The sequence below is a fragment of the Mustela lutreola genome, chromosome 10, assembly GCF_030435805.1.
Source record: "Mustela lutreola isolate mMusLut2 chromosome 10, mMusLut2.pri, whole genome shotgun sequence".
Lineage (NCBI taxonomy): Eukaryota > Metazoa > Chordata > Mammalia > Carnivora > Mustelidae > Mustela > Mustela lutreola.
The window spans coordinates 72,326,852-72,353,498 of record NC_081299.1 but is presented as its reverse complement, the minus strand read 5'-3'; the positions used below and the strand labels follow the sequence as shown (position 1 = coordinate 72,353,498).

Here is a 26,647-nt window from a genome sequence, read left to right as displayed (position 1 = left end):
GAGTCAGACTGTGACATATATTAAATATAAAGCTGAGAAGTTTAAATACTAATAAGCCAATAATCTCACAGAAGATCTTGTTTTGTTATAGTGATAAAAACACATAACAGAATCTATTCTCTTGACAAATTTTTAAGTGTATAATACAATAATATTAACTATATGTATTAACTTCAGTGAATCTCTAGACCATTTTTATCTTGCATGTCTGAAAGTCTGCACCCATTGAACAGCAACCCTGTATTTCCACCTCCCCCAATGTCTGGCAGCCATCATCCTACTTTCTGCTTCTATGATGGTGACTATTTTAGATACCTCATATACATAGAATTATGCATTATTTGTCCTCCTGTGACTGGTTTATTTCCCTTAGTATAAGGTGTTCAGGGTTCATGATGTAGCACATTTTAGAATTTCCTTCTTTTTTAGGGCTAAATAACAGTCCATTGCCCAATAGTCTAAATATCTGCATTTTCTTTTTTTTTTTTTTTTTAAATTTTTTATTTTTTATAAACATATATTTTTATCCCCAGGGGTACAGGTCTGTGAATCACCAGGTTTACACACTTCACAGCACTCACCAAATCACATACCCTCCCCAATGTCCATAATCCCACCCCCTTCTCCCAACCCCCTCCCCCCGGCAACCCTCAGTTTGTTTTGTGAGATTAAGAGTCACTTATGGTTTGTCTCCCTCCCAATCCCATCTTGTTTCATTGATTCTTCTTCTACCCACTTAAGCCTCCATGTTGCATCACCACTTCCTCATATCAGGGAGATCATATGATAGTTGTCTTTCTCTGCTTGACTTATTTCGCTAAGCATGATACGCTCTAGTTCCATCCATGTTGTTGCAAATGGCAAGATTTCATTTCTTTTGATGGCTGCATAGTATTCCATTGTGTATATATACCACATCTTCTTGATCCATTCATCTGTTGATGGACATCGAGGTTCTTTCCATAGTTTGGCTATTGTGGACATTGCTGCTATAAACATTCGGGTGCATGTGTCCCTTTGGATCACTACATTTGTATCTTTAGGGTAAATACCCAATAGTGCAATTGCTGGGTCATAGGGCAGTTCTATTTTCAACATTTTGAGGAACCTCCATGCTGTTTTCCAGAGTGGCTGCACCAGCTTGCATTCCCACCAACAGTGTAGGAGGGTTCCCCTTTCTCCGCATTCTCGCCAGCATCTGTCATTTCCTGACTTGTTGATTTTAGCCATTCTGACTGGTGTGAGGTGATATCTCATTGTGGTTTTGATTTGTATTTCCCTGATGCCGAGTGATATGGAGCACTTTTTCATGTGTCTGTTCGCCATCTGGATGTCTTCTTTGCAGAAATGTCTGTTCATGTCTTCTGCCCATTTCTTGATTGGATTATTTGTTCTTTGGGTGTTGAGTTTGCTAAGTTCTTTATAGATTCTGGACACTAGTCCTTTATCTGATATGTCGTTTGCAAATATCTTCTCCCATTCTGTCAGTTGCCTTTTGATTTTGTTAACTGTTTCCTTTGCTGTGCAAAAGCTTTTGATCTTGATGAAATCCCAGTAGTTCATTTTTTCCCTTGCTTCCCTTGCCTTTTGCGTTGTTCCTAGGAAGATGTTGCTGCGGCAGAGGTCGAAGAGGTTGCTGCCTGTGTTCTCCTCAAGGATTTTGATGGACTCCTTTCACACATTGAGGTCCTTCATCCATTTTGAGTCTATTTTTGTGTGTGGTGTAAGGAAATGGTCCAATTTCATTTTTCTGCATGTGGCTGTCCAATTTTCCCAGCACCATTTATTGAAAAGGCTGTCTTTTTTCCATTGGACATTCTTTCCTGCTTTGTCGAAGATTAGTTGACCATAGATTTGAGGGTCTATTTCTGGGCTCTCTATTCTGTTCCATTGATCTATGTGTCTGTTTTTGTGCCAGTACCATGCTGTCTTGATGATGACAGCTTTGTAATAGAGCTTGAAGTCCGGAATTGTGATGCCACCAACGTTGGCTTTCTTTTTCAATATCCCTTTGGCTATTCGAGGTCTTTTCTGGTTCCATATAAATTTTAGAATTATTTGTTCCATTTCTTTGAAAAAGATGGATGGTACTTTGATAGGAATTGCATTAAATTTTCTTTATCTATTCATCCATCAATGTATGTTTGGGTTGTTTCAACCTATAGATTATTGCATAATACCGCCTTGAACATGGGAATGCAGTTACTTCTTTGAGCTCCTGCTTTCATTTCTTTTAGATAAATCCCCAGAAGTGGGATAGCTGGATCATATGTTAGTTCTGTTTTTAATTTTTGGAGGATCTCCACACAGTTTTCCATAGTGACTGCACTGTTTTACATTCCCATCAACGGTGCATAAGCATTCCAGTTTTTCTACATCCTTTCAACATTTATTTTCTTTTTGTTTGTTTACAGTAGTCATTCTAACAGGTATGAGGTGATATCTCTTTGTGGCTTTGATCTGCATTTTCCTCATGATTAGTGATGAACATTTTTAACATACACTTGGTCATTTGTATGTTTTATTTGGAGAAATTTCTCTTAAAGTCCTTTGGCCATTATTTAAATTGGATTATTCATTTTTAGCTGTTGGGTTATAGGAGTTCCTTATATATTTTAGATATTAAACACCAGATTTATGGTTTACACGTATTTTCTCCTATTCTGTAAACTGCCTCTTCACTATGTTGTTTTCTTTCTATGCAGAAGTATTTACCAGTCTATTTTTGCTTTTGTTGTCTTTCTTTTGTGTGAAGTCTAAAAAAACATTCTAAGACCAATGTAATAGAGCTTTCTGCCTATGGTTTCAGGTCTTTTATTTAATTCCTTAAACCATTCTGAATTGATTCACAGGTATGGTGTAAAAGAAGGGTCCGATTTTGCATATCCAGCTTTCCTATCACCACTTGTGGAAGAGGTTATCTTTTTCCCACAGTATAGTCTCAGCACTCTTGTCAAAGACTGATCATATGTTTGTGATTTTATTTCTGGGTTCTGTTTTATTGGCCCTTATATCTGTTTTTATGTTGGTATCAAATTTTTATTAATAACATATATTTTGAACTCAAGAGATGTGAGACCTCCAGCAATATTTTTTCTTAAGATTCTTTTGGCTCTTCAGGGTCCTTTGTGGAGGACATATGAATGTCCATATGAATAATAGAATTATTTTTCCTATATTTGCCATTTAGTTCTTGCCAGGGATTGCATTGAATCTGTAGATTGCTTTTGGTAGTATGAATGTTTTAACAGTATTAAGTCTTCTAGTCCAAGAACATGATATATCTTTACACTAATTGTGTCATCTTTAATTTCTATCAGCATTGTTTTATAATTTTCAGTGTATAAGTCTTTCACTTCCTTGGTTAAGTTTATTCCTAAGTATTTTATTGTTTGTGATGCTAATATAAATGGAATTTTTATCTTAGTTTCCTTTTCAGATTGTTTTTTTGTCAATGTATACAAATGCAGCTAGTTTTTGTATGTTGAATTCATATTCTACAACTTTGTTGAATTTATTTATTAGTTCTAACAATATGTTGGTAACATCTTTAGGATCTTCTACATACAAGATGATGGCAACTGTGAACAGAAATTTTACTTTTTCCTTTCTTTCTTGGGTACATTTTTTTCTTTATTGATTAATTGCCCTATCTAGGACTTCTAATACTGTGTTGGATGGAAGTGGTAGGAATGAGCATTCTTGCCTTACATCTAATCTTAGAGAAAAGCTTTCAGTTTTCCACTTTTGAGTATAATATCAACTGTGGACCTTTATTAAATTGACGTAATCCCCTCCTATTTTTGGTTTGTGGGGTGTTTTACCATGAAAGGGTTTTAAGTTTTGTCAAATGCTTTTTCTGCATCTATTGACATGATTATGTTATTTTTATCTTTTATTTTGTTAGTGTGGTGGATCAGATTGGTTGATTTTCATATATAAACAATTTTTATATCCCAGGGATGAATCCCATTTGGTTATGGTATATGATTCTTTAATGTGCTGTCGGATTCATTTTGCTAGTATTTTTTTGAGGATTTTACACCAATATTCACTGGAGAATTTGGCAGGTAATTTTCTTTTCTTGTAGTGTCTTTGTCTGGCTTTGGTATCAGAGTAATGCTGGCTTTGTAAAATGAGTTTGAATGTGTTCCCTTCTCTTCAACTTTTTTAAAGAGTTTGAAAAGGATTTGAATTAATTCTTTTTAAAAAATGTGTGGTAGAATTCCCCAGTAAAGTCATTGGGTTCTATGCTTTTTCTTTTTGGGAGGTTTTTAATTATTGATTCAATTTCCTCATTAGAGATCTGTTAGATTTTGTATTTCTTCATGATTTAGTTTTGTTAGGGTATGTGTTTCTAGGAATTTTATCTTCTATCTTTTGTCTTCTCGGTTAACCAAAATGTTGGTATGCAGTTGTTCATATTAGTATTTTAAGGTCCTCTTTCATTTTTTTATTTTATTTAGGTCTTGTCTTTTTGTTAGTCTAGCTGAAGGTTTGTCAGTTTTGTTGATTTTTTTTTTTTTTTTTAGTTTTGTTGATTTTTTTTTCTACTGTTTTCCTATCCTCTATTCACTTATTTCTGCTCTAATCTTTATTAGTTCCTTCTACCTCTTAACTTTCGGTTTACTTTGTTCTTTCTGGTTTCGTGAGGTATAGAGTTAGGTAGCTTACTTGAGATCTTTCTTCTTTTTTTAATGTAGTTGTTTACCATTTTAAAATTCCCTCAGTACTATTTTTATTTTTTTATCCCATAAATTGAGCAATATTGTGTTCTCATTCTCATTTGTCCCAAGATATTTTCTAATTTCTCTTTTGATTTCATCTTTGTCCTATTGGTTCTTCAGGAGTATGTTGTTTAATTTCCTCCCTATTTGTGACTTTTTCAGTTTTCCTCTGCTATTGATTTCTAGTTTCATTCCACTAAGATTAGAAAGGATAGTTGGTATAATTTCAATTTTAACTTTATTAAATTTTTTAAGACTTCTTTTGTGACCTAAAATATGATCTATGTAATCTGTACTGGCAAATGTTCCATATGTGCTTAAAAAGAAAGTATATTCTGCTATTTTGAGTGGTATGATCTTTGTATGTTTATTAGGTCCATTTGATCTTAGTGTTGTTCAAGCCTTCTGTTCCTTTGTTAATCATCTATCTGGTTGTTCTATCAGTCATTGAAAATAGGGCATAGGAATCTCTTGCATTTATTGTGTTTCTCTCTCTTTCTTCCTTCACTTCTGTCAATAATTGTTTCATGTATCTTATATTGGGTGCTTGTTTATTTATAACTGTTATGTCTTTCTGGCAAGTTGACCCATTGGTCATTAGGTAATGTCTTTCTTTGTCTCTTATAACGTTTTTTTATTTGGTCTGTTTTGTTTGATGTAAGTATGCTTACATACTTATGCACCTGCTTTCTTTTGGTTATCATTTGCATGGGATGTCTTTTTTCATATTTCACTTTCATCTGACATATGTCATTAAATCCAAATTGTGCCTGTTGTAGATATCATATAGATGTAGTTTTTAAAAATCCATTCAGCCACTCTGTCTTTTGATTGTACCCTTTAATCCATTTACATTTAAAGTGATTACAAATAAGGAAAGACTTACTAGTGTCATTTTGTTAATTGCAGCTGTTTTATGTCTATAGCTTCTTTATTCAGGTTTTCTCTTCCTGTCTTCAGATGTGTTTGGTTGAATTTTTATTATGATATGCTTTGATTCCTTTCTTGTTTTCTTTCGTGTATCTTTTTTTTGTTTGTTTGTTTAAAACTGTGCAACATCTCCTTTATTTCTTTTTAAATGCCATTTTATGGTGGACGTATAAAGCAACAGCAGCAGTTACAAAATGTTGTCTGAGTAATTCTAAGAGCTCTAAACAAAGATCTGTGTACATGCTGAATAAAAAGATGTTCGATTCATAGTGTTTAACTTTAAACAGTACACTGTTTAACTTTAACAAACATCTTTAGTTGGAATTTTCATGTAAACCTTTAGAGAGATGTGACTCACAGAGACCAAAAGTAAAATAGCTTCTCCTTTCACGATTTAGTGAGGTGGTCTGCATTCTCAAAAACGATTTACAAAATACGAGAAATGTTGCGTGTGAGTACTAGGCATAAAATATTCCATTTTCTTACAGAAGGAGCAGCAGGGGGACAGGGAGCCTAGTGGATGCCCTGTCACCACCTTTCCCAAAGATGTATACCCCCAAGAATGGCAGTGGAAACCTGGCAGCAAGCCACTCACAATTCTTTTTGGTTGTTTTAAACATACAAGCATTCTCTGACATTTCCCTCCCCAGCCTGTGAGTACCACCCCAGCCTGGCAGGATACAAGCCCATGTCCTCTTCCTCAGTTTTCCCCTTAGAATTATTTACAGGATGCCTACAGGTATGGTACAAACTAGGATGAAATTAATGACAGTTTGCATTTCCAGACATGCTCGCGTGGTTAAATAAGCCCACCACGCTGACTCCGAAGGCTGCTTCAAAGCTAGGGTGACTCGGAGGCACTCTCATCCGTAACCTCAGAGACAGGCTTCTCGCTGGCTGGGGTGGGTTCGCAGCCTCTGTCCTCAACAGTGCTGGGGGCCTTGGGGGCGGGGGGCGTCACATCCACAGCCGGTGCGGAGGCAGCGGGTGCGGAGGCAGCGTCTGCCCTTGCAGTGGTCGTGGCAGGGTCGAAGAGTGGGCTGCCGGTGGGTGGGAGAGAGGAGAGCAGCTCCCCTGAGCTTGCTGCAGAAGACACCTCCGGAACCAAAGGGAATGACGGGAGGAGCTCGTATGGCATGGGGAGAGGTGCAATGCCAGATAAGTTTCGGGGAGGCAAGGAAGGAAGAGGTGGCAAACCCGGGTTCACGAGTTCCGGTAAGCTGACGCCTGGCATGACGTGCGGTGTGGGGAGGTTGAGGTTGGCGAGGGCAGGCAGGTTAGGCAGTCCTGTGGGTAAAGGCATCAGACCTAGTAATGTAGTAGCTGGGTTCATTGGTGGCACAGAAGTAAGGGACTGGTTTACTTGTGGTGGCAATAATGGCACTGTTGGGACACCTGTACTGAAAACATTACTGACAGCTGGTGGAGTTGAGCTAATAGAAAGTCCAGACAGACCCTGTTCAATTTCTGTAGTTCCCGGTGGTGACAAAGATGGGCGATTAACTGAGGACAGCTGGACCTCTGTAAACCCATCTTTAAGAGGAGTAATAGGTGTACCAGTCATCTGTCCAGGAAGAGAAATTTTCTTCCCTTCTTCAAACGGGCGGGTTGGTATTCGATGCAAATAACCGTATCCAATGCCGCATCCTAGGCTGCCTTCACCACCCCATGCAGAATTTGGTGTAATAATCACTTCTGGACAGTTATCAGTGTCTGTATTATTCACATGAAGCTTCAGTGGTTTTGCTTCATGTGTTTCAATAAGGCTGAACAGATCTTCAGACACATTCATGACTGTATCTGCTCCAATGATACAAGACCTGATACAAGACTGAGACCTGCCAGTGCCGCGGAAGAATTTGATTCTACTTCCAATACGTGCCAAACATTTTCGTTTGCCCCATCAAAGCTGCTGAAACGAATGCTCACTCCCAGCAAGCCCTGGTCACCCCACATGTTGCTGGGGGTGACAAATGTCTCTCGCAGCTCCAGTGTTTTCCTACTGTAGATCAGCATTTTTACAGGCTTTTCAACATTTGCTTTCAGTAGATCCTTTAGAGTGTCATTGTCTTTATTTAATCTCAAACCATTAATAGAAACAATAAAATCAAAGAATGGCTCCAGTCCAGCTCTATGTCCTGGGGAATTTTCTTGTACCCGAAGGACGTGGTAGCCTTCCGTCCCCCCGCCAGGGATCTCGACGCTCTGCGAGGACCCCATGGCGGCGGGCGATCGGTGTGGCCCGAAGGGGATCCGCATTGCTCCCCGCCCCCCGCGCACCACCCGCTCCGCTCCTCCGCCTCTTTTGTGTATCTTTTATAGATACTTTCTTCGTGGTTACAGTGGAGCTTATATAAAACCTCTTTTAATTATAGCAATCTATTTTAAGCTGATTACAACTTAACTTTGGTTACATACAAAAACTCTACTCTTTTACTCTATGGAAGATTTTGAGAGGTATGAGATGATGAAACATTATTTTTGGAAGAATAACAATAACAAATTATAAATATGAATGTAGTGGATATATAGGATAGATAAGTGCAATATCAGTTAAAGACTGTTACAAACACCATAAGGAGAAGAAAACTAATATTTATTGAGTCTCTGTTATATTCAAGGTATCTTTTTCTTTCTTGCAATAACTTTATGATGATGATGGTAACATGATTCTACAGATAAGGAAACTTGGACTATAGCCCTAGGAATCTTCAGAGCTGGAATTCGAGCCCAGACTTGACTTCAGATTCTATATATTTCAAATTCAAAAAGAAAAAGAATTTGTGTATTTAACATGACAAATATGAAACATGCACATAATTTAAACTGATAATAAAACAAACTATATTAAGAAATGAACCATTATAAGCTTCTTGAGTATCCCTCACTAATCATGTCTGCCTCTTCCCATCTTGTTTATAGATAACCACTCTCTTGTTTTTGCCATACTTTTACCATCTGTGTTTACACTCTCACGATAAAAATTCTGACCCTCCCAGAAAAGATTTTGTTCTTTCATGTAAGTTCCCATTATACTTTGCTTCTGCTTCTACTTCTATCACAGCTCTTTTTTTTTTTCTATCACAACTCTTATTTACTAATTTTTATTTTAAAGTATCATCATCCTTAGGAAATTATGAATTCATTGGGAATATGAACTGTGTTTTGTCTTTGTATACTCAGGGCCTAATGTTGTGCTGTTTATTGGACCTAATGCAGAGTAGAAAATTAGTAAATGTAGGATTTTTAAAAATGAATGAACAATGAATTAAATAATTAAGAATTAGGTGTCTTGTGATAGAATGGAAATATCACAACATGCTGATCCCATACCTTAAGTCAGTCTAAATATTTAAAATGTATCACTTAGAGATCTAGAAGAATATTTTGGATATTAAAGAGTTAGAAATCATTTTACCAGTCAGAATTCTTTCAGTTGTAAGTAATAAAAACCAATTTAAATGTGATTATATAAATATGAGAAAAGTTTAGGAATTCAAACAACTAAATACGGGACCACAAACAATATCATTAGAATCCAATTACTCCTGCTCTTTAATTTGTTAATGTATGGATTGCATTCCCAGGCTCTCTCTACTTCATGGTTTCCTACTCTTTAGGTTTATACCATCCTTAATGCTACTTCCAGCTGTTCCACTGTAGTCTAAAATTTCCTTTAGTAAGACTGAGTTGGGTTTCTGGCTCATTACTGAACCAATCACTGTTTCTAGGGTGTAGAATATGCTGACTGACTTATACATGTCACATGTCAACCCACGAATTTAGGCAGGGGTGGACTCAACCTCTCCTCAATCATATGGGCTGAGTGAGGAGAAATTGTTTCCCTAAGTAAAATTAGGGTGCTATAAAGAACTTCTTAAACTCAACACCCAAAAAATAATCACGTCAAGAAAAAAGGGCAGAAGACATGAACAGACACTTCTCCAAAGACCTAGAAATGGCTAACAGACACATGGAAAAATGTTCATCATTGTTAGCCATCAGGGATATTCAAATCAAAACCACATTGAGGGGCACCTGGGTGGCTCAGTGGGTTAAGCCGCTGCCTTCGGCTCAGGTCATGATCTCAGGGTCCTGGGATCGAGTCCCACATCGGGCTCTCTGCTCGGCGGGGAGCCTGCTTCCTTCTCTCTCTCTCTCTCTCTATCTCTCTGCCAACCTCTCTACCTACCTGTAATCTCTCTCTGTCAAATAAATAAATAAATAAAATCTTTAAAAAAAAAAAAAAAAAAAAACCACATTGAGATACCACCTTACACCAGTTAGAATGGCAAAAATTGACAAATGTTGGAGAGGTTGTGGATAAAGAGGAACCATCTTACGCTATTGGTGGGAATGCAAGTTGGTGCAGCCACTTTGGAAAGTGTGGAGGTTCCTCAAAAAGCTAAAATAGAGCTACCCTATGACCCACGGCACTACTACCCCAAAGATACAGATGTAGTGAAAAGAAGGGCCACATGTACCCCAATGCTCATAGCAGCAATGTCCATAATAGCCAAACTGTGGAAAGAGCCAAGATGGTCTTCAACAGATGAGTGGGTAAATAAGATGTGGTCCAACTGGGGATGGTATGTGCTATGGTGAGTGCTGTGAAGTGTGTAAACCTGGCAATTCACAGACCTGTACCCCTGGGGCTAATAATACATTATATGTTAATAAAAAATTTAAAAAAAAGATATGGTCCATATATACAATAGAATATTACTCAGCCATCAGTAAGGATGAATACCCAACTTTTGCATTAACATAGATGGAACTGGAGGAGATTATGCTAAATGAAATAAGTCAAGCAGAGTAAGTCAATTCTGATATGATTCCACTTATTTGTGGAAAATAAGGAATAGCATGGAAGACATTAGGAGAAGGAAGGGAAAAATGAAGGGGAAATCAGAGGGGGACACAAACCATGAGAGAGTATGGACTCCAAGAAACAAACTGAGGGTTTCAGAGAGAAGGGTTAGTCCAGTGATGGGTATTAAGGAGGGCACGTAATGCAGGGAGCACTGGGTGTTATATGCAAGCAATGAATCATGGAACACTATATCAAAAACTAATGATGTACTGTATGGTGACTAACATAACAAACAAACAAACCAAATAAGACCTAAATTGTAAAAGAACAAAAAATAAAAAGTAAACAGACTAACATAAGGGAAATGGAAGGAAAAATAAGATAAAACCAGAAAAATTAAGAGTCTTTTGAGAATGTAATTGGACTGGCATCAAACAACATACACCCATTTCAATAATCTAATCCATCTCTTCCAATTAAAAATAAGATAACTGCACAAAAATGTTATTGCCTAAAGTCATACAGTTTCTTAAATGGTGCTCTATACATAAGCTTGTGCTAATATATTATATACTGTTAAACTGACCAAGAGGTGCTTGCTTTGGCAGCACATATACTAAACTGACCAAGAGCTTTTCATTTTTTGATTATATTAAAACATAGCAATGATAGAACAAGGTATAATATGAAGACAAGATTCTTGTGCAGTTTATCACTCTGCTGCATTTCAGAACTAAAAATTAAACCCACTTGGATAGAGTCACTATTGGCATAGTTATTTACTACACTTAAAAATTAGATAAAATCTTTTAATGGTTTTAGAATCACTAAAAACAATAATGTAAAAGTTTTTAGAAGAGATTTACTTAAAGCTTTGCAGACATATTGGATAGTTAGGGAAACAGAACTGAATAAGAAGAATGTCACCATTTTATGGATGGAGAGATAAAGAGTTTCCAAGACTGGCAAGGCTTAAAAGCCTATGCAACCACTAAGCTGACACTGCAGGAAATATTAAGGGGGGTTCTATAAAAGAGGAAAAATCCTAAGAATAGCATTGAACAGAAATATAGAGACAATCTACAGAAAGAGAGACTTCAAAGGTAATGCAATGTCAATAAAAATGTATCTATCAGTAATCACTCTCAATGTGAATGGCCTAAATGCGCCCATAAAATGACACAGGGTTGCAGATTGGATAAAAAATGACAGAACCCACCCATATGTTTTCTACAAGAGACCCATTTTTAACCTAAAGATACACCCAGACTGAAAGTGAAGGGATGGAGAAGCATCTTTCATGCCAATGGGCCTCAAAAGAAGGCTGGAGTAGTGATTCTCATATCAGATAAATTAGATTGTCAACTAAAGACTGTAGTCAGAGATACAGAAGGACACTACATAATTCTTACAGGGACTATCCACCAAGATGATTGAACAATTGTAAATATCTACGCCCCCAATATGGGAGCAGCCAATTACATTTTAAAAACTATTAATCAAGATAAAGAGTCATATTGAAATGAATACATTAATAGTAGAAGATCTTAACACGCCTCTCTCAGAAATAGACAGATCATCGAAGCAGAAAATCAATAAAGAAACAAGAGCATTGAATGACACATTGGACCAGGTGGACCTCATAGATATATACAGAACATTCCACCCTAAAACAACAGAATACTCATTCTTCTCAAGTGCACATGGAACCTTCTCAAGAATGGACCACATACTGGGTCACAAATCAGGACTCAACCAATACCAAAAGACTGAGATTATTCCCTGCATATTCTCAGATCACAGTGCTTTGAAACTGGAGCTCAATCACAAGGCAAAGTTCGGAAGGAACTCAAACACCTGGAAGCTAAAAACCACCTTGCTTAAGAATGCTTGGATCACCCAGAAGATCAAAGAAGAACTTAAACAATTCATGGAAACCCATGAGAATGAAGACACTTCGGTCCAAAACCTATGGGATACAGCAAAGGCGATCCTAAGGGGGAAATACATAGCCATCCAAGCCTCCCTCAAAAAAATTGAAAAATCCAGAATACACCAGCTGTCTCTACACCTTAAAGAGCTGGAGAATCAACAACAAATCAAACCAACTCCACATATAAGAAGGGAAATAATCAAGATTAGAGCAGAGATCAATGAGGTAGAAACCAGAGATACAGTAGAATGTATCAATGAAACTAGAAGCTGGTTTTTTGAAAGAATTGGCTACACTAATCCAAAAGAAAAGAGAGAAAGACCAAATTAATAAAATTATGAATGAAAAGGGAGAGATCACAATTAACACCATGGAAGTAGAAACAATCATCAGAAATTATTATCAACAGTTATATGCCAAAAGGCTAAGCAACCTAGATGAAATGGATGCATCCCTGGAAAACTATAAACTCCCAAAATTGAACCAGGAAGAAACTGACAACCTGAATAGACTGATATCTGTAATGAGATTGAAGCAGTGATCAAAAACCTCCCCAAAAACAAGAGCCCAGGACCTGATGGATTCCCTGGGGAATTCTACCAAACTTTCAAAGAAGAAAGAACACCTATTCTGAAACTGTTTCAAAAAATTAAAGCAGAAAGAAAACTTCCAGACTCTTTTTATGACGCCAGCATTACCCTGATCCCCAAACCAGGCAAAGACACTATCAGAAAAGATAATTTCAGACCAATATCACTGATGAATATGGATGTTAAGATTCTCAACAAGATCCTAGCAAACAGGACCCAACAGCACATTAAAAAGATTATCCATCATGACCAGGTGGGATTCATCCCTGGGTTACAAGGATGGTTCAACATTTGCAAATCAATCAATGTGATAGAACAAATTAGTAAGAGAAGAGAGAAGAACCACATGGTCCTCCAAATCGATGCAGAAAAAGCATTTGACAAAATCCAGCATCCATTCCTGATTAAAACGCTTCAAAGTATAGGGATAGAGGGAACATTCCTGAGCTTCATAAAATCTATCTATGAAAGACCCACAGCAAATATCATCTTCAATGGGAAAAAGCTTGCAGCCTTCCCGCTGAGATCAGGAACATGACAAGGATGCCCACTCTCACCACTCTTGTTCAACATAGTATTAGAAGTCCTAGCAACAGCAATCAGACAACAAAGAGAAATAATAGGTATCCAAATTGGCAATGAAGAAGTCAAACTCTCTCTCTTCGCAGATGACATGATTCTTTATATGGAAAACCCAAAAGACTCCACCCCCCAAACTACTAGAACTCATACAGCAATTCAGCAACGTGGCAGGATACAAAGTCAATGTATAGAAATCAGTGGCTTTCTTATACACTAACAATGAAAATACAGAAAGGCAAATTAGAGAATCGATTCCATTTACTATAGCACCAAGAACCATAAGATACCTGGGAATAAACCTAACCAAAGAGGTAAATGATCTGTACTCGAGGAACTACAGAACATTCATGAAAGAAATTGAAAGACACAAAAAGATGGAAGACCATTCCATGCTCTTGGATCAGAAGAATAAACATTGTGAAAATGTCTATACTGCCTAGAGCCATCTATACTTTTAATGCCATTCTGATCAAAATTCCACCGGTATTCCTCAAAGAGCTGGAGCAAATAATCCTAAAATTTGTATGGAATCAGAAGAGACCCCAAATCGCTAAGGAAATGTTGAAAAACAAAAATAAAACTGGAGGCATCATGTTACCTGATTTCAAGCTTTATTACAAAGCTGTGATCACCAAGACAACATGGTACTGGCATAAAAACAGACACATAGACCAGTGGAACAGAGTAGAGAGCCCAGATATGGACCCTCAACTCTATGGTCAATTAATCTTCGACAAAACAGGAAAAAATATACAGTGGAAAAAAGACAGTCTCTTCAACAAATGGTGCTGGGAAAACTGGACAGCTATATGTAGAAGAATGAAACTCAACCATTCTCTTACACCGTACACAAAGATAAACTCAAAATGGATAAAAGACCTCAACATGAGACAGGAATCCACCAGAATCCTAGAGGAGAACATAGGCAGTAATCTCTTCGATATCAGCCACAGCAACTTCTTTCAAGATATGTCTCCCAAGGCAAAGGAAACAAAAGCGAAAATAAACTTTTGGGACTTCATCAAAATCAAAAGCTTCTGCACAACAACCGAAACAGTCAAAAAAAAAAAAAAAAAAAAAAAAAAAAAAAAAACCAAAGAGGAATGGGAGGAGATATTTGCAAATGACAGTACAGACAAAAGGTTGATATCCAGGATCTATAATGAACTCCTCAAACTCAACACACACAAAACAGACAATCATATCAAAAAATGGGCAGAAGATATGAACAGACACTTCTCCAATGAAGACATACAAATGGCTATCAGACACATGAAAAAAATGTTCATCATCACTAGCCCTCAGGGAGATTCAAATTAAAACCACATTGAGATATCACCTTACACCAGTTAGAATGGCCAAAATTAACAAGACAGGAAACAACATGTGTTGGAGGGGATGTGGAGAAAGGGGAACCCTCTTACACTGTTGGTGGGAATGCAAATTGGTTAAGCCTCTCTGAAGAACAGTGTGGAGATTCCTCAAGAAATTAAAAATAGAACTTCTCTATGACCCTCCAATTGCACTCCTGGGTATTTACCCCAAAGTTACAGATGGAGTGAAAAGAAGGGCCATCTGTACCCCAATGTTTATAGCAGCAGTGGCCATGGTCGCCAAACTATGGAAAGAACCAAGATGCCCTTCAACGGACGAATGGATAAGGAGCATTTGATTTTTAACAACATTGATTTTGGTTTTGATTAACAAAAGGTTTTTAATTGTGAAATTACTAATCACATTCAGATTGTTACTTTCTTCTGAGGATTATCCTCTTTTTACCAGCTTGTATTAAGAAGGGAAATAAGATGTGGAACATGTAATGAGAATAATGGGCCCTGGATTCTGCTAGTCTCTTAATAGATATTAAAATAGTGCATATGTCTTCCATCTGTTTTTAGACTTTGTGGATACTCTATTATGTATTTATTGTACTGTTATCAAATTAACAATTGTACTCATTGATTGAAATTTAGAGCTACTTTTTCTGAGTGTCTGGCTGAAGGGTAACATACTGAGCACATTATTTGAACACCAGCATGCTTAAAAAAATAAGTTTATCCTACCTCTCCCAATTTTTTGGATGCCCTATAGTTTTCTGCTCACCTACCCTCTGAATTCATTTTGATAACCTAATAATGGAAAAGAATGGTACCAAATTGTATTATCATCTCAGATTCATGCTGATTGAAAAATATTAGTTGAGCTGAAGATTTTATTATTTGTGTTTATTTTGCTTTTATAGGGACTCCTCGGAAATAGGGGACCTCCTGGACCTCCTGGTCTCAAAGGACTTCAGGTATGGAAGAAATAAATATCCAGGCAGAAATTGCTTCAGTTCCAATTTTCCCTTTTTTACTTTTTGTTTAAAGAAAAACATTGTTTTAATATGGACAGTTCTTGCCACCGAGGATTTCGGGTTACTAACCACTTTATATTGGCAGTTATGGAGTGGGATTTGGAATGTTTTCAGGGTTGTGAACTTTAAATAATTTATGTCACTAATCTCCATGGAATATCTGAAGAATATGAGCTAGACTCTCACTCATATGTACTAGAATATAGTTACTATTTGTATCTGTTTTATATTTGTGGTCTAGTAAATTTTATTTTACTTGAATTGTGAATTGAGCAAAAATGTTTACTGATCAAATAAATAAAATAGAATACATGATACTAAATAGGTCTATGGATGCTGTTCAGATATGGTAACATCAGCTTTTTATTTAAAGGTGAAAAGTCAGTATGTTTTAGAAAATATGTCAATACATGTAATAAAAACATTTATTGCTTTTTAATTTTCTTAGAGAATAATACATAAAGTGTCTTTTTTTATGTTTCTCTGTTCTCTATCCACTCATATATTCTTTGATCCTTAGAAGAATGAACAAGATTTTTGCATTTTAATGACATTATAACTGGCTTCACCCCAAGAATACTGGACCTATAAGTTAGTCAAGAAGTAGCTCTAAATATTAACTCCATTCAGTAGGATCCAATATACTGTTGTATATTGTTGAAAACAGAACTAAGGCTCAAAACCATATGTATTGAATGAATGACATATTAAAATATGCCAAGAGCAAACATGTCCTGTACCAACAACTTTTTAATATACCTATATATATTGATTTCCATATATTAAGAACTTAATTGATTTTCCCTCTGTATGGGAGAGATATTGAGCCCAAGAAGTAAAGGTAATCCTTAATTTATGATTCCTAATCTTTGTTAGGTTTTCAATGCACATTTTTCTGATGACTAGGGATACTGAGCCTATCTTCATATGTCTGTTGGCCATCTGTATGTCGTTTTTGGAAAAGTGTCTATTCAGGTCCTCATTTTTAATTGGATTATGTGGGCTTTTGGTGTTGAGGTTATAAGTTCTTCAAATATTTTAGATATTAAGCCCCTTACAAATATCCTGATTTTGTGATAGATATGCTAATTACTTTAACACTTATTAATTCTCAACTTTCTATATATAACTTTTATGCTCTACCAATTTAAAAACAAATAGTGCCCTTTAGAGTAGATGTGGAGTTGTCACTCACTCCAAATATTTAAAACGTTCTGGGATTACAGAGTAAAATACAAGAAAGTTGGGGTGCCTGAGTGGGTTGGTGGGTTAAATATCTGACTTGGGCTCAACTTATGATATCAGGGTCTTGGGATCCAGCCCCACTTCCAACTCTCCACTCAGCAGGGAGTCTCTTTCTCCCTCTGCCCCTCCCCCCCATATCCCCACTCTTGCTTGGTCTCTCTCTTTTTTTTTCTCTCTCAAATAAATAAAATCTTTAAGAAAATGAAATACAAGGAAGTCACAGCATTATTTTCATCACCTCTCAGTGAGTTTAAGATTTCAGAATAAATAGAATAAGGGTTTACCTTTTTAAAAACTTATTTCAGGCCATGATATGTTATGATTTTTTTTTTTTTTTAAGGGAGAAGAAGGACCAATTGGACCCTTTGGAGAACTGGGGCCAAGAGTAGGTATCATATAAATACTTTTGAAAAAGTGCTTCTCTTAAAATAACTGTTATGTGAATGCCTTTTAATAGCACCAAATTTTAAGTTGTAATAAAGGACAAAAAACACTATAACCGTACAATCCCTCTAAATAATACAAGCCTATAACTGGAATTTCCCAGAAATATTTTAAATGATATGCCTACAGTATATCTGGTTGTTCCTTCAGTAGTTTTATGGTCTTAGTAATTTGTGCTAATTATAAAGTTTCTCATAAAGTAATAGAAAGTGAAATACTGTAGCCATTCTAGTGATATTCTGGGAATTTCTGTTTTCTAAGCATGCCAGTAAAATTATGGAACCTAAATAAGATGTATTTTCTGTCAACTTTTTCTTCAGATAATATTGTGTGGTAATAAATGAATTACCTATTTTCAAGTTCTGAAAATTAGCTCCTTAAGAATTTGGGCATGCATGACCAAAGAATACATTATTATGAAATAATTAAGGCATGTGTATCACATTTATTTTAAGAGGGATCATTAGACTCACATGAAATACATCTCATTCTTTTTTCTTGAGAACATCATAACATGCAGTTTCTTCAAACATTTTTACATTTTAGGAGACAATAAATCTTTCCTTTGCACCTTTACCTCACTAGTACATATACTACACTATCCCACTGAAAGAGAAAGGAGAATTTTTATTTCATTTTTATGTGAAGTGAGTTATATAACAGAAAGATTATTATTATTTGAGCCCAGGATAATTGACCTCATTTAAAACTTAGTTCTCTAGAAAACAAGAAAACCACAGTTGCCTCTTACCAACTCAGTCTTAATAGGTATTACTATTGTTCTACTGTTGTTTGAAGATAAATTTAAACCTAGTATTCCTCGAAGTATGAATCACATGAATCATTTCTAATCCTGAAAACAACCCTGCAGGATATTGTCCACATTTTTAAAATATTAAAATAAGGCCTTACTATTACATGCTCAAACATAACCTGCTCAGGATAAAACTAATATGGCAGAACTTAAACAGGACTGAAAGTGATGACTTCAGCACTGATGCCCTGAATTCCTTTACTTCAAATAGAGTTTAAATGTGCTGATACAGATTCCATTCAAAATGTGATATAATGTATAATTATTTCTTAATATACTGTAATTCCTGAGTATTACATTATTTGAGATAAAAGAATTAGTCACACCAAGGCTTTTTATAAAACAATGTGAATTAACTGTATTATTTTAAATTCTGTAAATATCATAGACAAATCTAATAATTTAGACTTTTCATTACATTTCTTCAACTATCTCTGATTAGAGAGCAATTGATTGTCAGCAATAATAGGATGATTTTGGTCCTTTGTTTTACTTTGTGCTTGGTAAAAAAACACTAGACAATTCCAAGCAAGGCAGAGGTAAAAATTAGAACAATTTTTTTGATAGACATACTAAATATAATTTTTAAGTTTCTAAAGTTTTTATGTGTAGTCAAAATGTATTTTGACTAAAAGCTCGAGGATTGTTTTGTTTTGTTTAAGAAAGAAAACTAGGAGTATTTGTTAATGGATAGAAATAATAAAATCCAAATCTATAATATGTGATAGGTATTATAAATTAGTATTCTATTTAGCCATTGCCCCCCCACACACTTTTTTTTACTCTCAGATTGAATTTGTCACATACATTGATTGAGGCATAGTGATCTTCTTAATATGATTTTGTATATTAGATATCAGTTGTTTGATAATAGGAATCACATACTATGGATTGATCTACCAAGTGTCTGGGATTTTGATTTCCTCTCCTTCAGTGATCTTATTCTCTACTCTTTAGTACTGTTGGAGTCATAACCTTTACCTTGTCATTGCCAATAATAGATTCTCCTTATTTTCAGTTTCAGACTTCTTACTCCTCAAATATAATCTCCTTTCTTTCTAATGCATTCTATCTTGTAACCAATCCGATAGTCCCAGTAGGAATTTTAATCCATTGATCCAATTGCCTTTCCATTATTCCTATTTTCCTCAGAGACTTCACATCCCTCCTCATCATGCTTAAAACACTATATTATCCCTTTGATTTCATTTTGATTCTAGTCCCATACTCATTCACTTTTTTAAAAAGATTTCATTTATTTATTTGAGAGAGCATGTGCATAAGTTTGAGAGGGTCAGAGGGAGAAGCAGACCCCTTGCTGATCAGGGACCCTGATCCGAGGCTCCATCCTACGACCCTGAGATCATGAACTGTACTGAAGGCAGACATTTAACACCCCAGGCGCCCCTCCATATTCCTTTACTTTTAATTTCCTAATTATTATTTTCTACTTTCTCTCTTCTTAACTCCATTCGTTTCTCTCTGATTTTCATTCTTTTTTTTTTTTTTTTAAGATTCTATCCATTGACTTGACAGAGAGAGATCACAAGTAGACAGAGAGGCAGGCAGAGAGAGAGGAGGGGAAGCCAGCTCCCCGCTGAGCAGAGAGCCCGAAGCGGGGCTCGATCCCAGGACTCTGGGATCATGACCTGAGCCGAAGGCAGAGGCCTTAACCCACTGAGCCACCCAGGTGCCCCTCTGATTTTCATTCTTAGCCCATTACTTTGCATCCCAGTTCCCTGAGAAGATTGAATTTTTCAGGGGACTTCTACAAGTTTCTACTATTGCTTCTATCTACCTCTCTATCTATACCATTTACTTGGCCTTTCCTGCTGTTATTGTGAATGAACAGGCCATTTTTCTAGCTAGGTCAAACTTCCACTTGTTTACTACATATCTTATCCTTTTGTCTACCGAAAAACATTGACTCAGCTATTTCCCACTTTCATCTGCATCTTAATTTCAGTCTTTGTAATGGATCAATCCTATCAGCAAACAAAGATGCTATTATTATTTTCAGTGAGGTCTTCCTTGGCAATTTTATAAAAAATTTGAACAAAACTCCTGAAACAGTTTATATTTCCCTTCCTTGCTTAATTCTATGTCCTTCACATTTACCACTACCTAACATACTACATATTTTACTTATTTCATTAAATAATATCATCCTCATTAGAATGTAAGCTCTATGAAGGCAGGTATGATTAGTGCTTTCCTCAATCCCCAATCCCTAGAACTGTGTAGGGCACATAGTAAACAGTTAAAGACTGTAGAATGAATACTAATGGGTATGCTGAAATACATTTATCAAGTGTTTCATCTCATGAAATGGTCTGAATTTCATAAATGTTTGGAAATTTCCAAAAATGAAAATCATTAAACATACCTCTTTTTTTTTTTTTTTTTTCCTGTTCTCATCTAGGGAAAACCAGGTCAAAAGGGTTTTGCAGGTGAACCAGGACCAGAAGGCTTAAAGGTAAATTAGCTGACTTATTAGGAGTTATAAACTATAGTTTTCAAAAAGATAAAATTATGACTTTCATAAAAATATAAAATGAACATTAAGATTTTGTCAACTTATTAATAAGGTATCAGTGATATGTTAAAACTGACTCAAATAACATTAAAAAAGTTATATATCTTTAAATCTACGTATATATCTTTATATCTATATCTACATCTATATGTGTGTTTATAAATATCTATAATGTGACTGTGTATATCTATATCTTTATTTGGATAGATATGCAGTTTAATAAAGAATTGCTAAATTTGTGGTGAGATATAAAATAAACCAAAGTTTTGGGGGCTGTCCATTTCACTGGACAGAATTCTACAAGTTAATATTATAAATTCACCATCTATCTATATCTATATCTATATCTATATCTATATCTATATCTATATATAGAGAGAGATATATTTTTTCTTTTCCCTACTAAGTCTGGGTCTTTTAAGCAATTATATAGTGATTCTAAGTACATTCCCTAGAAAATCACTAGGTGACCTTCACCACTTTATGTCATTGAAAGAATGCAACATGTACTTTTTTGCCTTGTTTCCAAGTTTTGTGTGACTTTTAAAACCAACAAATATAAGGTAATGCACTGGTTTCTTAGGGGCAACACTAAGGTCTAAAGGAAACTAGCTTATAAGAATTGGTGATTTATTCAAATTTAAAACTTTAGGAAAAATGGAAAAATTTTATAGCATTATAGCTCAGTTTCTTAAAGTTAGAAGTCATCATTTATAGTAAACTATTTCTGTGATCCTAGAATCTAAGAAATAGATTAACAATATCTTTTGAGGTCAATTAACAAAGGAAGGCGAACTAAACTATTTTCTGATGTGTCAGCCTGTCTCTCTGTGGCTGCAGTTATCCTGGGGAAATATGTGTAGCTGACTTTCAAGTTATACATAAAAATGGAAACACAGTATTTATAAACAGAAAGCTTAATTCTGCTTGACTAAGATTAATCACTGTACTGCCAGATAGCTCTAAACAAACCCACCTGTGAGCTACCATCCAAACTTGCCGGAAACTGAATCTCAGTCATAGTGACATCCTGCCTTTTTTCTAGAATCACCCGAGATTTGAGATTTGTTCCCCAGAGGATGAAGAGTTCTTTACTGTTCAGCTCCTCGTATTTGTCCCTGAAATTTTAGTATTGGTGTATCACATAGCTATTCACTAGAACTGGTGTTCCCTTGGGGGAACCTGGCATTCCTGAGGGGAGCACTTGGGAGTTGGTTAAGGGTCATACCACCTTTTACAGAACCCTAGGATCTCTCTTCTCTTCGTAGGCCTGGGGAAATATTCCTCTCTATCTTGTTGCCCTCAAAGACCAACTCACCTCCTACCTTCAGCTCTCTGAAAACTAAAGCAGGAATGCAGGTAATCTGCAAGCAACTTCTGCTTTCTGCTTGTTAACCCAAACCACCCCTACAACTATAAATTCAAAACATCCCATTTTCCTTGGAATTTGAAAGGACTGTTGGGAAAGGAGGGGAAAATGCAAGAAAATTAGTAATCTATATATCATTCTGACCCTAGATTTTCTAAAAAAAACTATCTAGTGAACTGTCAAAAACTAGGATTTATAAACTACTACAATGCTTCATTTTTTACTGTATATCTAAGTGTCTACAAAAATTGAAATAAAAATTAGTGTAGTCTTTGAAAGTTCATTTCAAATTGATTAGTCATATGAGTATTAGGTTTCAATGCTTAAAATCAGCACTAGCCAATAGAGTATATAATATGAATCATAGATTAGAGCCACAATAAAGAAGTGAAAAAAGAGATCAATTTTAGTAATATATTTTATTTAACCCCAAATAAGAAAATATTATCATTTCAACATCTTACAAATATTAAAATTATTAATGAGATATTTTATATTCTTTTTGCTACAAAGTCTTGGAAATCTAGTGGGGATTTTATACTTACATCACATTTCAGTTCACACTAGCCAATTTCAAACGCTCAGTAGCTATCTATATGTTCTTAGTGACTCTAATATTGTTCAGTTCAGCTTAACATTTTACTACTCTATTCCGCAATATAATTACTAATTTTTAAATGGCGATTGATGGTTTAATTTCCTATTTCTATAAATAAAACATATATTCTTGTCAGATTAACTCTGTGTGGTACCCTGAACTTAATCTTCTAACTTTCATTAACCTACGCCTTTGTTCAGCCTTCCCTCATGCCATCCCTCAACACCAAAAATGGACCTTTCTCATCACCAGTGAAATATCACCTATTCTTCAGAGCCCAACTCAAATATAGTTTCATAATCCATTACTTGAAATCATTGATGTTTGGATTTTCAAAAGATAATAGGTGAATATATTACATTTTACTTAACACTGCCAGCAGGCAATGGGACAGCCCACCATAATTAGAAATATTAATATTTCTGTGGTGAAATATAAGGGTGTTCAGGTTAATTAAAATAAGACTATAAATAGCCTCACTCAGATGAGATAAAGCATTGCTGTCAAATAAAATCAGGTTAGGCCAAGTTTGCTACCAAACAAGTTTTGAAAAACTGAGTTTTCAGAGCGTTACGGACTGGAGACTGTGGTCAAGGTTATGCACGTACATTAAGCCATCTCTAGCTGTACCAGCCCACAGCAAACGTGCTCCTCTGAACTCCCTCGCTTCTTAATTGTGGTGGGTATTCTGCTCTGTTCAGTGTTGTGAGATCTTTTCTCCTGAAACAGAGCATTCTGTGGACAAAGACTTTATTTTACTTTTTTCTTCTTAATACCTTCCACAATACCGACAACTCTGCTTTTTACAGAGTACACCTCAATAAATATTTCATTTTAAAATTTTTACTTGCAAAAGTGTTTTAAATGTGATTAAAAGTCAAAAACAGAAGAGTGTCACTTAAGAAAATAGCAGAAAGACTATGTTCCACAGAAATACTGTAACAGAGTTTTGAATAACTGAGGTTTTCTTTGCTGCCTTTTTTTTTTTTTTTTTTTTTTTGGAATTTGACTAATTACATTAAATGAAAATAGAAACAATGCCATGAGTGATCTTGTTTGAAAGTAATCATTTTTACAGCTTTATATTATTTATTAACAGGGAGAAGTAGGAGATCAAGGAAACATTGGAAAGATTGGTGAAACAGTAAGCTTATTTTATGCTCTTTTATTTTTACCATTATCTGTAAGCCTCTTTAGCAGTCATGTTAACCATCATCTGTGCTTAATAAAATTCACAATAAAATATTCTTAGCTCCTACAAATTTAAAGTTACTTGTGATGTGACAAATCTACTCTATGGGAGAAATGAAGGGAAATAGAGTTGCTGATATTTTTGTCTAATATAAATTATATTTGTAATACCAGGAGCATTCTTGTTTCTAATATTTGGTCTTTAATTTTAGTTCTGACAATTTCAATCTAAATTTGATCTTAAGATTTTTTTTTTGTTGTTAAAAAGCTATAACTTGCCAAGCCATAAAATAGTAAGCTTGAAAATCTTTTTCTTTAGATTTGAAAGGTCAAGCTAAGAGGTGAAGTATTAGAAAACATATTATAATTTCTTTGCTCAAAAAAAGTTTGACTTGTTTAAGTTTACATTTTCTGTGAAAGTAGGAGGCTTTGTGTTGTAGCTGAGTCGGGTATGTTAGAAGTAATTTTATTTTCTGTGGTGGGGAAACCAGATAAAGTATTTTCTAACAAATGAACCCATATAGCATATATAAAGTGGTGAATTCCATTGATGCAAGGCAAGTTAATTTATTTACAAAGTGTGCTGGGTTATCACAAAGCAAGCGGTACCATTTAATAGGTTAAATCTATAAATTCTATTCCTTCTAACCTATCTTATGACTTAAAAATAAACTTTTCTTAAAAATTGCTTGCAAAATTAAGTAATCAAAGAATTGTTTTTCCTGGTCTTGTGATAAAACAGCAATACATTTCTGATATTCTTATTTTTTGTCATTAATCCTTAATAAAAGTAAGGAGAGAATCCATTTAGCCTTAAAAGACCATTGTCATATCAATTAATCCTTAATAACTAGAAGGAGAATTTTATGTTGTTTTTACCGAGAAGGGTAATTCCAGTGGAACGTTTACATCAATTAGATTATTCAAGAATTCTTCTCAAATAAAATTATAACTCATATTTTTCTAAGATCATTCAAAGAGATTAAATTCTGCCATTTCTGAGTGACAAACTGCTAAGAAATATATACAAACTAGAATTAATAGCCAAAGTTAAAATATCAATCTTCTTTTCTTTTTTTTAAGATATTTATTTATTTATTTATTTGAGTGAGAGTGAGCAAGGCACGAGTGGGAGGGGCAGAAAGAATGGGAGAGAGAATCTGAAGCCGACTTAGTGCTGAATCCAGAGCCTGGTGTGAGGCTTGATCTCACAATTCTGAGGTCAGCCCCTGAGCTGAAACCAAGAGTCGGACACTTAACCGACTATGCCTCCCAAGGCACCCCAAGAGCATTTTTTCTTAACATAACCTCGTGTGTTAAACTTCCAAGTGTTCTTTACTTAGCAGTATTGGACTGGTTCCACACAGATAAGAACCCATTGTCTAAGGTGGAAATGGACTCTGTTGGCAGGTAGTAGATTTCTGTTAATAGAGGGAAATGAGCATTTATTGAGCATTTATTTGTTATGTGCCAGGCATAATACAAAGTGATGTTTAATACTGTGGCATTGCATTTAATTCTCAAACAATTTTCAAAGACACATTTTGTTATTCCAGTTTTTGAAATGAGGAAACTTGATGATGACAGCTTTGTAATAGAGCTTGAAGTCCGGAATTGTGATGCCACCAACGTTGGCTTTCTTTTTCAATATCCCTTTGGCTATTCGAGGTCTTTTCTGGTTCCATATAAATTTTAGCATTATTTGTTCTATTTCTTTGAAAAAGATGGATGGTACTTTGATAGGAATTGCATTAAATGTGTAGATTGCTTTAGGTAGCATAGACATTTTCACAATATTTATTCTTCCAATCCAGGAGCATGGAACATTTTTCCATTTCTTTGTGTCTTCCTCAATTTCTTTCATGAGTACTTTATAGTTTTCTGAGTATAGATTCTGTGTCTCTTTGGTTAGGTTTATTCCTAGGTATCTTATGGTTTTGGATGCAATTGTAAATGGGATTGACTCCTTAATATCTCTTTCTTCTGTCTTGCTGTTGGTGTAGAGAAATGCAACTGATTTCTGTGCATTGATTTTATATCCTGACACTTTACTGAATTCCTGTATAAGTTCTAGCAGTTTTGGAGTGGAGTCTGCATGGTACTGGCACAAAAACAGACACATAGATCAATGGAACAGAATAGAGAGCCCAGAAATAGACCCTCAAATCTATGGTCAACTAATCTTCGACAAAGCAGGAAAGAATGTCCAATGGAAAAAAGACAGCCTTTTCAATAAATGGTGCTGGGAAAATTGGACAGCCACATGCAGAAAAATGAAATTGGACCATTTCCTTACACCACACACAAAAATAGACTCAAAATGGATGAAGGATCTCAATGTACGAAAGGAATCCATCAAAATCCTTGAGGAGAACACGGGCAGCAACCTCTTCGACCTCTGCCGCAGCAACATCTTCCTAGGAACAATGCAAAAGGCAAGGGAAGCAAGGGAAAAAATGAACTACTGGGATTTCATCAAGATCAAAAGCTTTTGCACAGCAAAGGAAACAGTTAACAAA

At 35.5% G+C, this 26,647-nt stretch overlaps 2 protein-coding genes across 3 annotated transcripts in view; one reads left to right on the top strand and one right to left on the bottom strand.

The window, feature by feature from the left end:
- The window catches only part of COL24A1 (collagen type XXIV alpha 1 chain), a 402,120-nt gene that overhangs the window by 163,650 nt on the left and 211,823 nt on the right, over window positions 1-26,647 (top strand). For both annotated transcript variants that reach the window (XM_059136719.1, XM_059136718.1), the window contains exons 21-24: window positions 15,818-15,871; window positions 17,517-17,561; window positions 20,857-20,910; window positions 24,037-24,081. In XM_059136719.1, coding sequence (XP_058992702.1) covers window positions 15,818-15,871; window positions 17,517-17,561; window positions 20,857-20,910; window positions 24,037-24,081 — 198 coding nt within the window. The remainder of the gene's footprint in view (window positions 1-15,817; window positions 15,872-17,516; window positions 17,562-20,856; window positions 20,911-24,036; window positions 24,082-26,647) is intronic.
- LOC131809539 (Golgi reassembly-stacking protein 2-like) lies at window positions 6,308-7,951 on the bottom strand. The gene is given in 2 exon segments (XM_059136720.1): window positions 6,308-7,476; window positions 7,479-7,951. Coding segments are annotated over 2 exon segments (1,416 nt in total). The 5' UTR covers window positions 7,917-7,951; the 3' UTR covers window positions 6,308-6,498.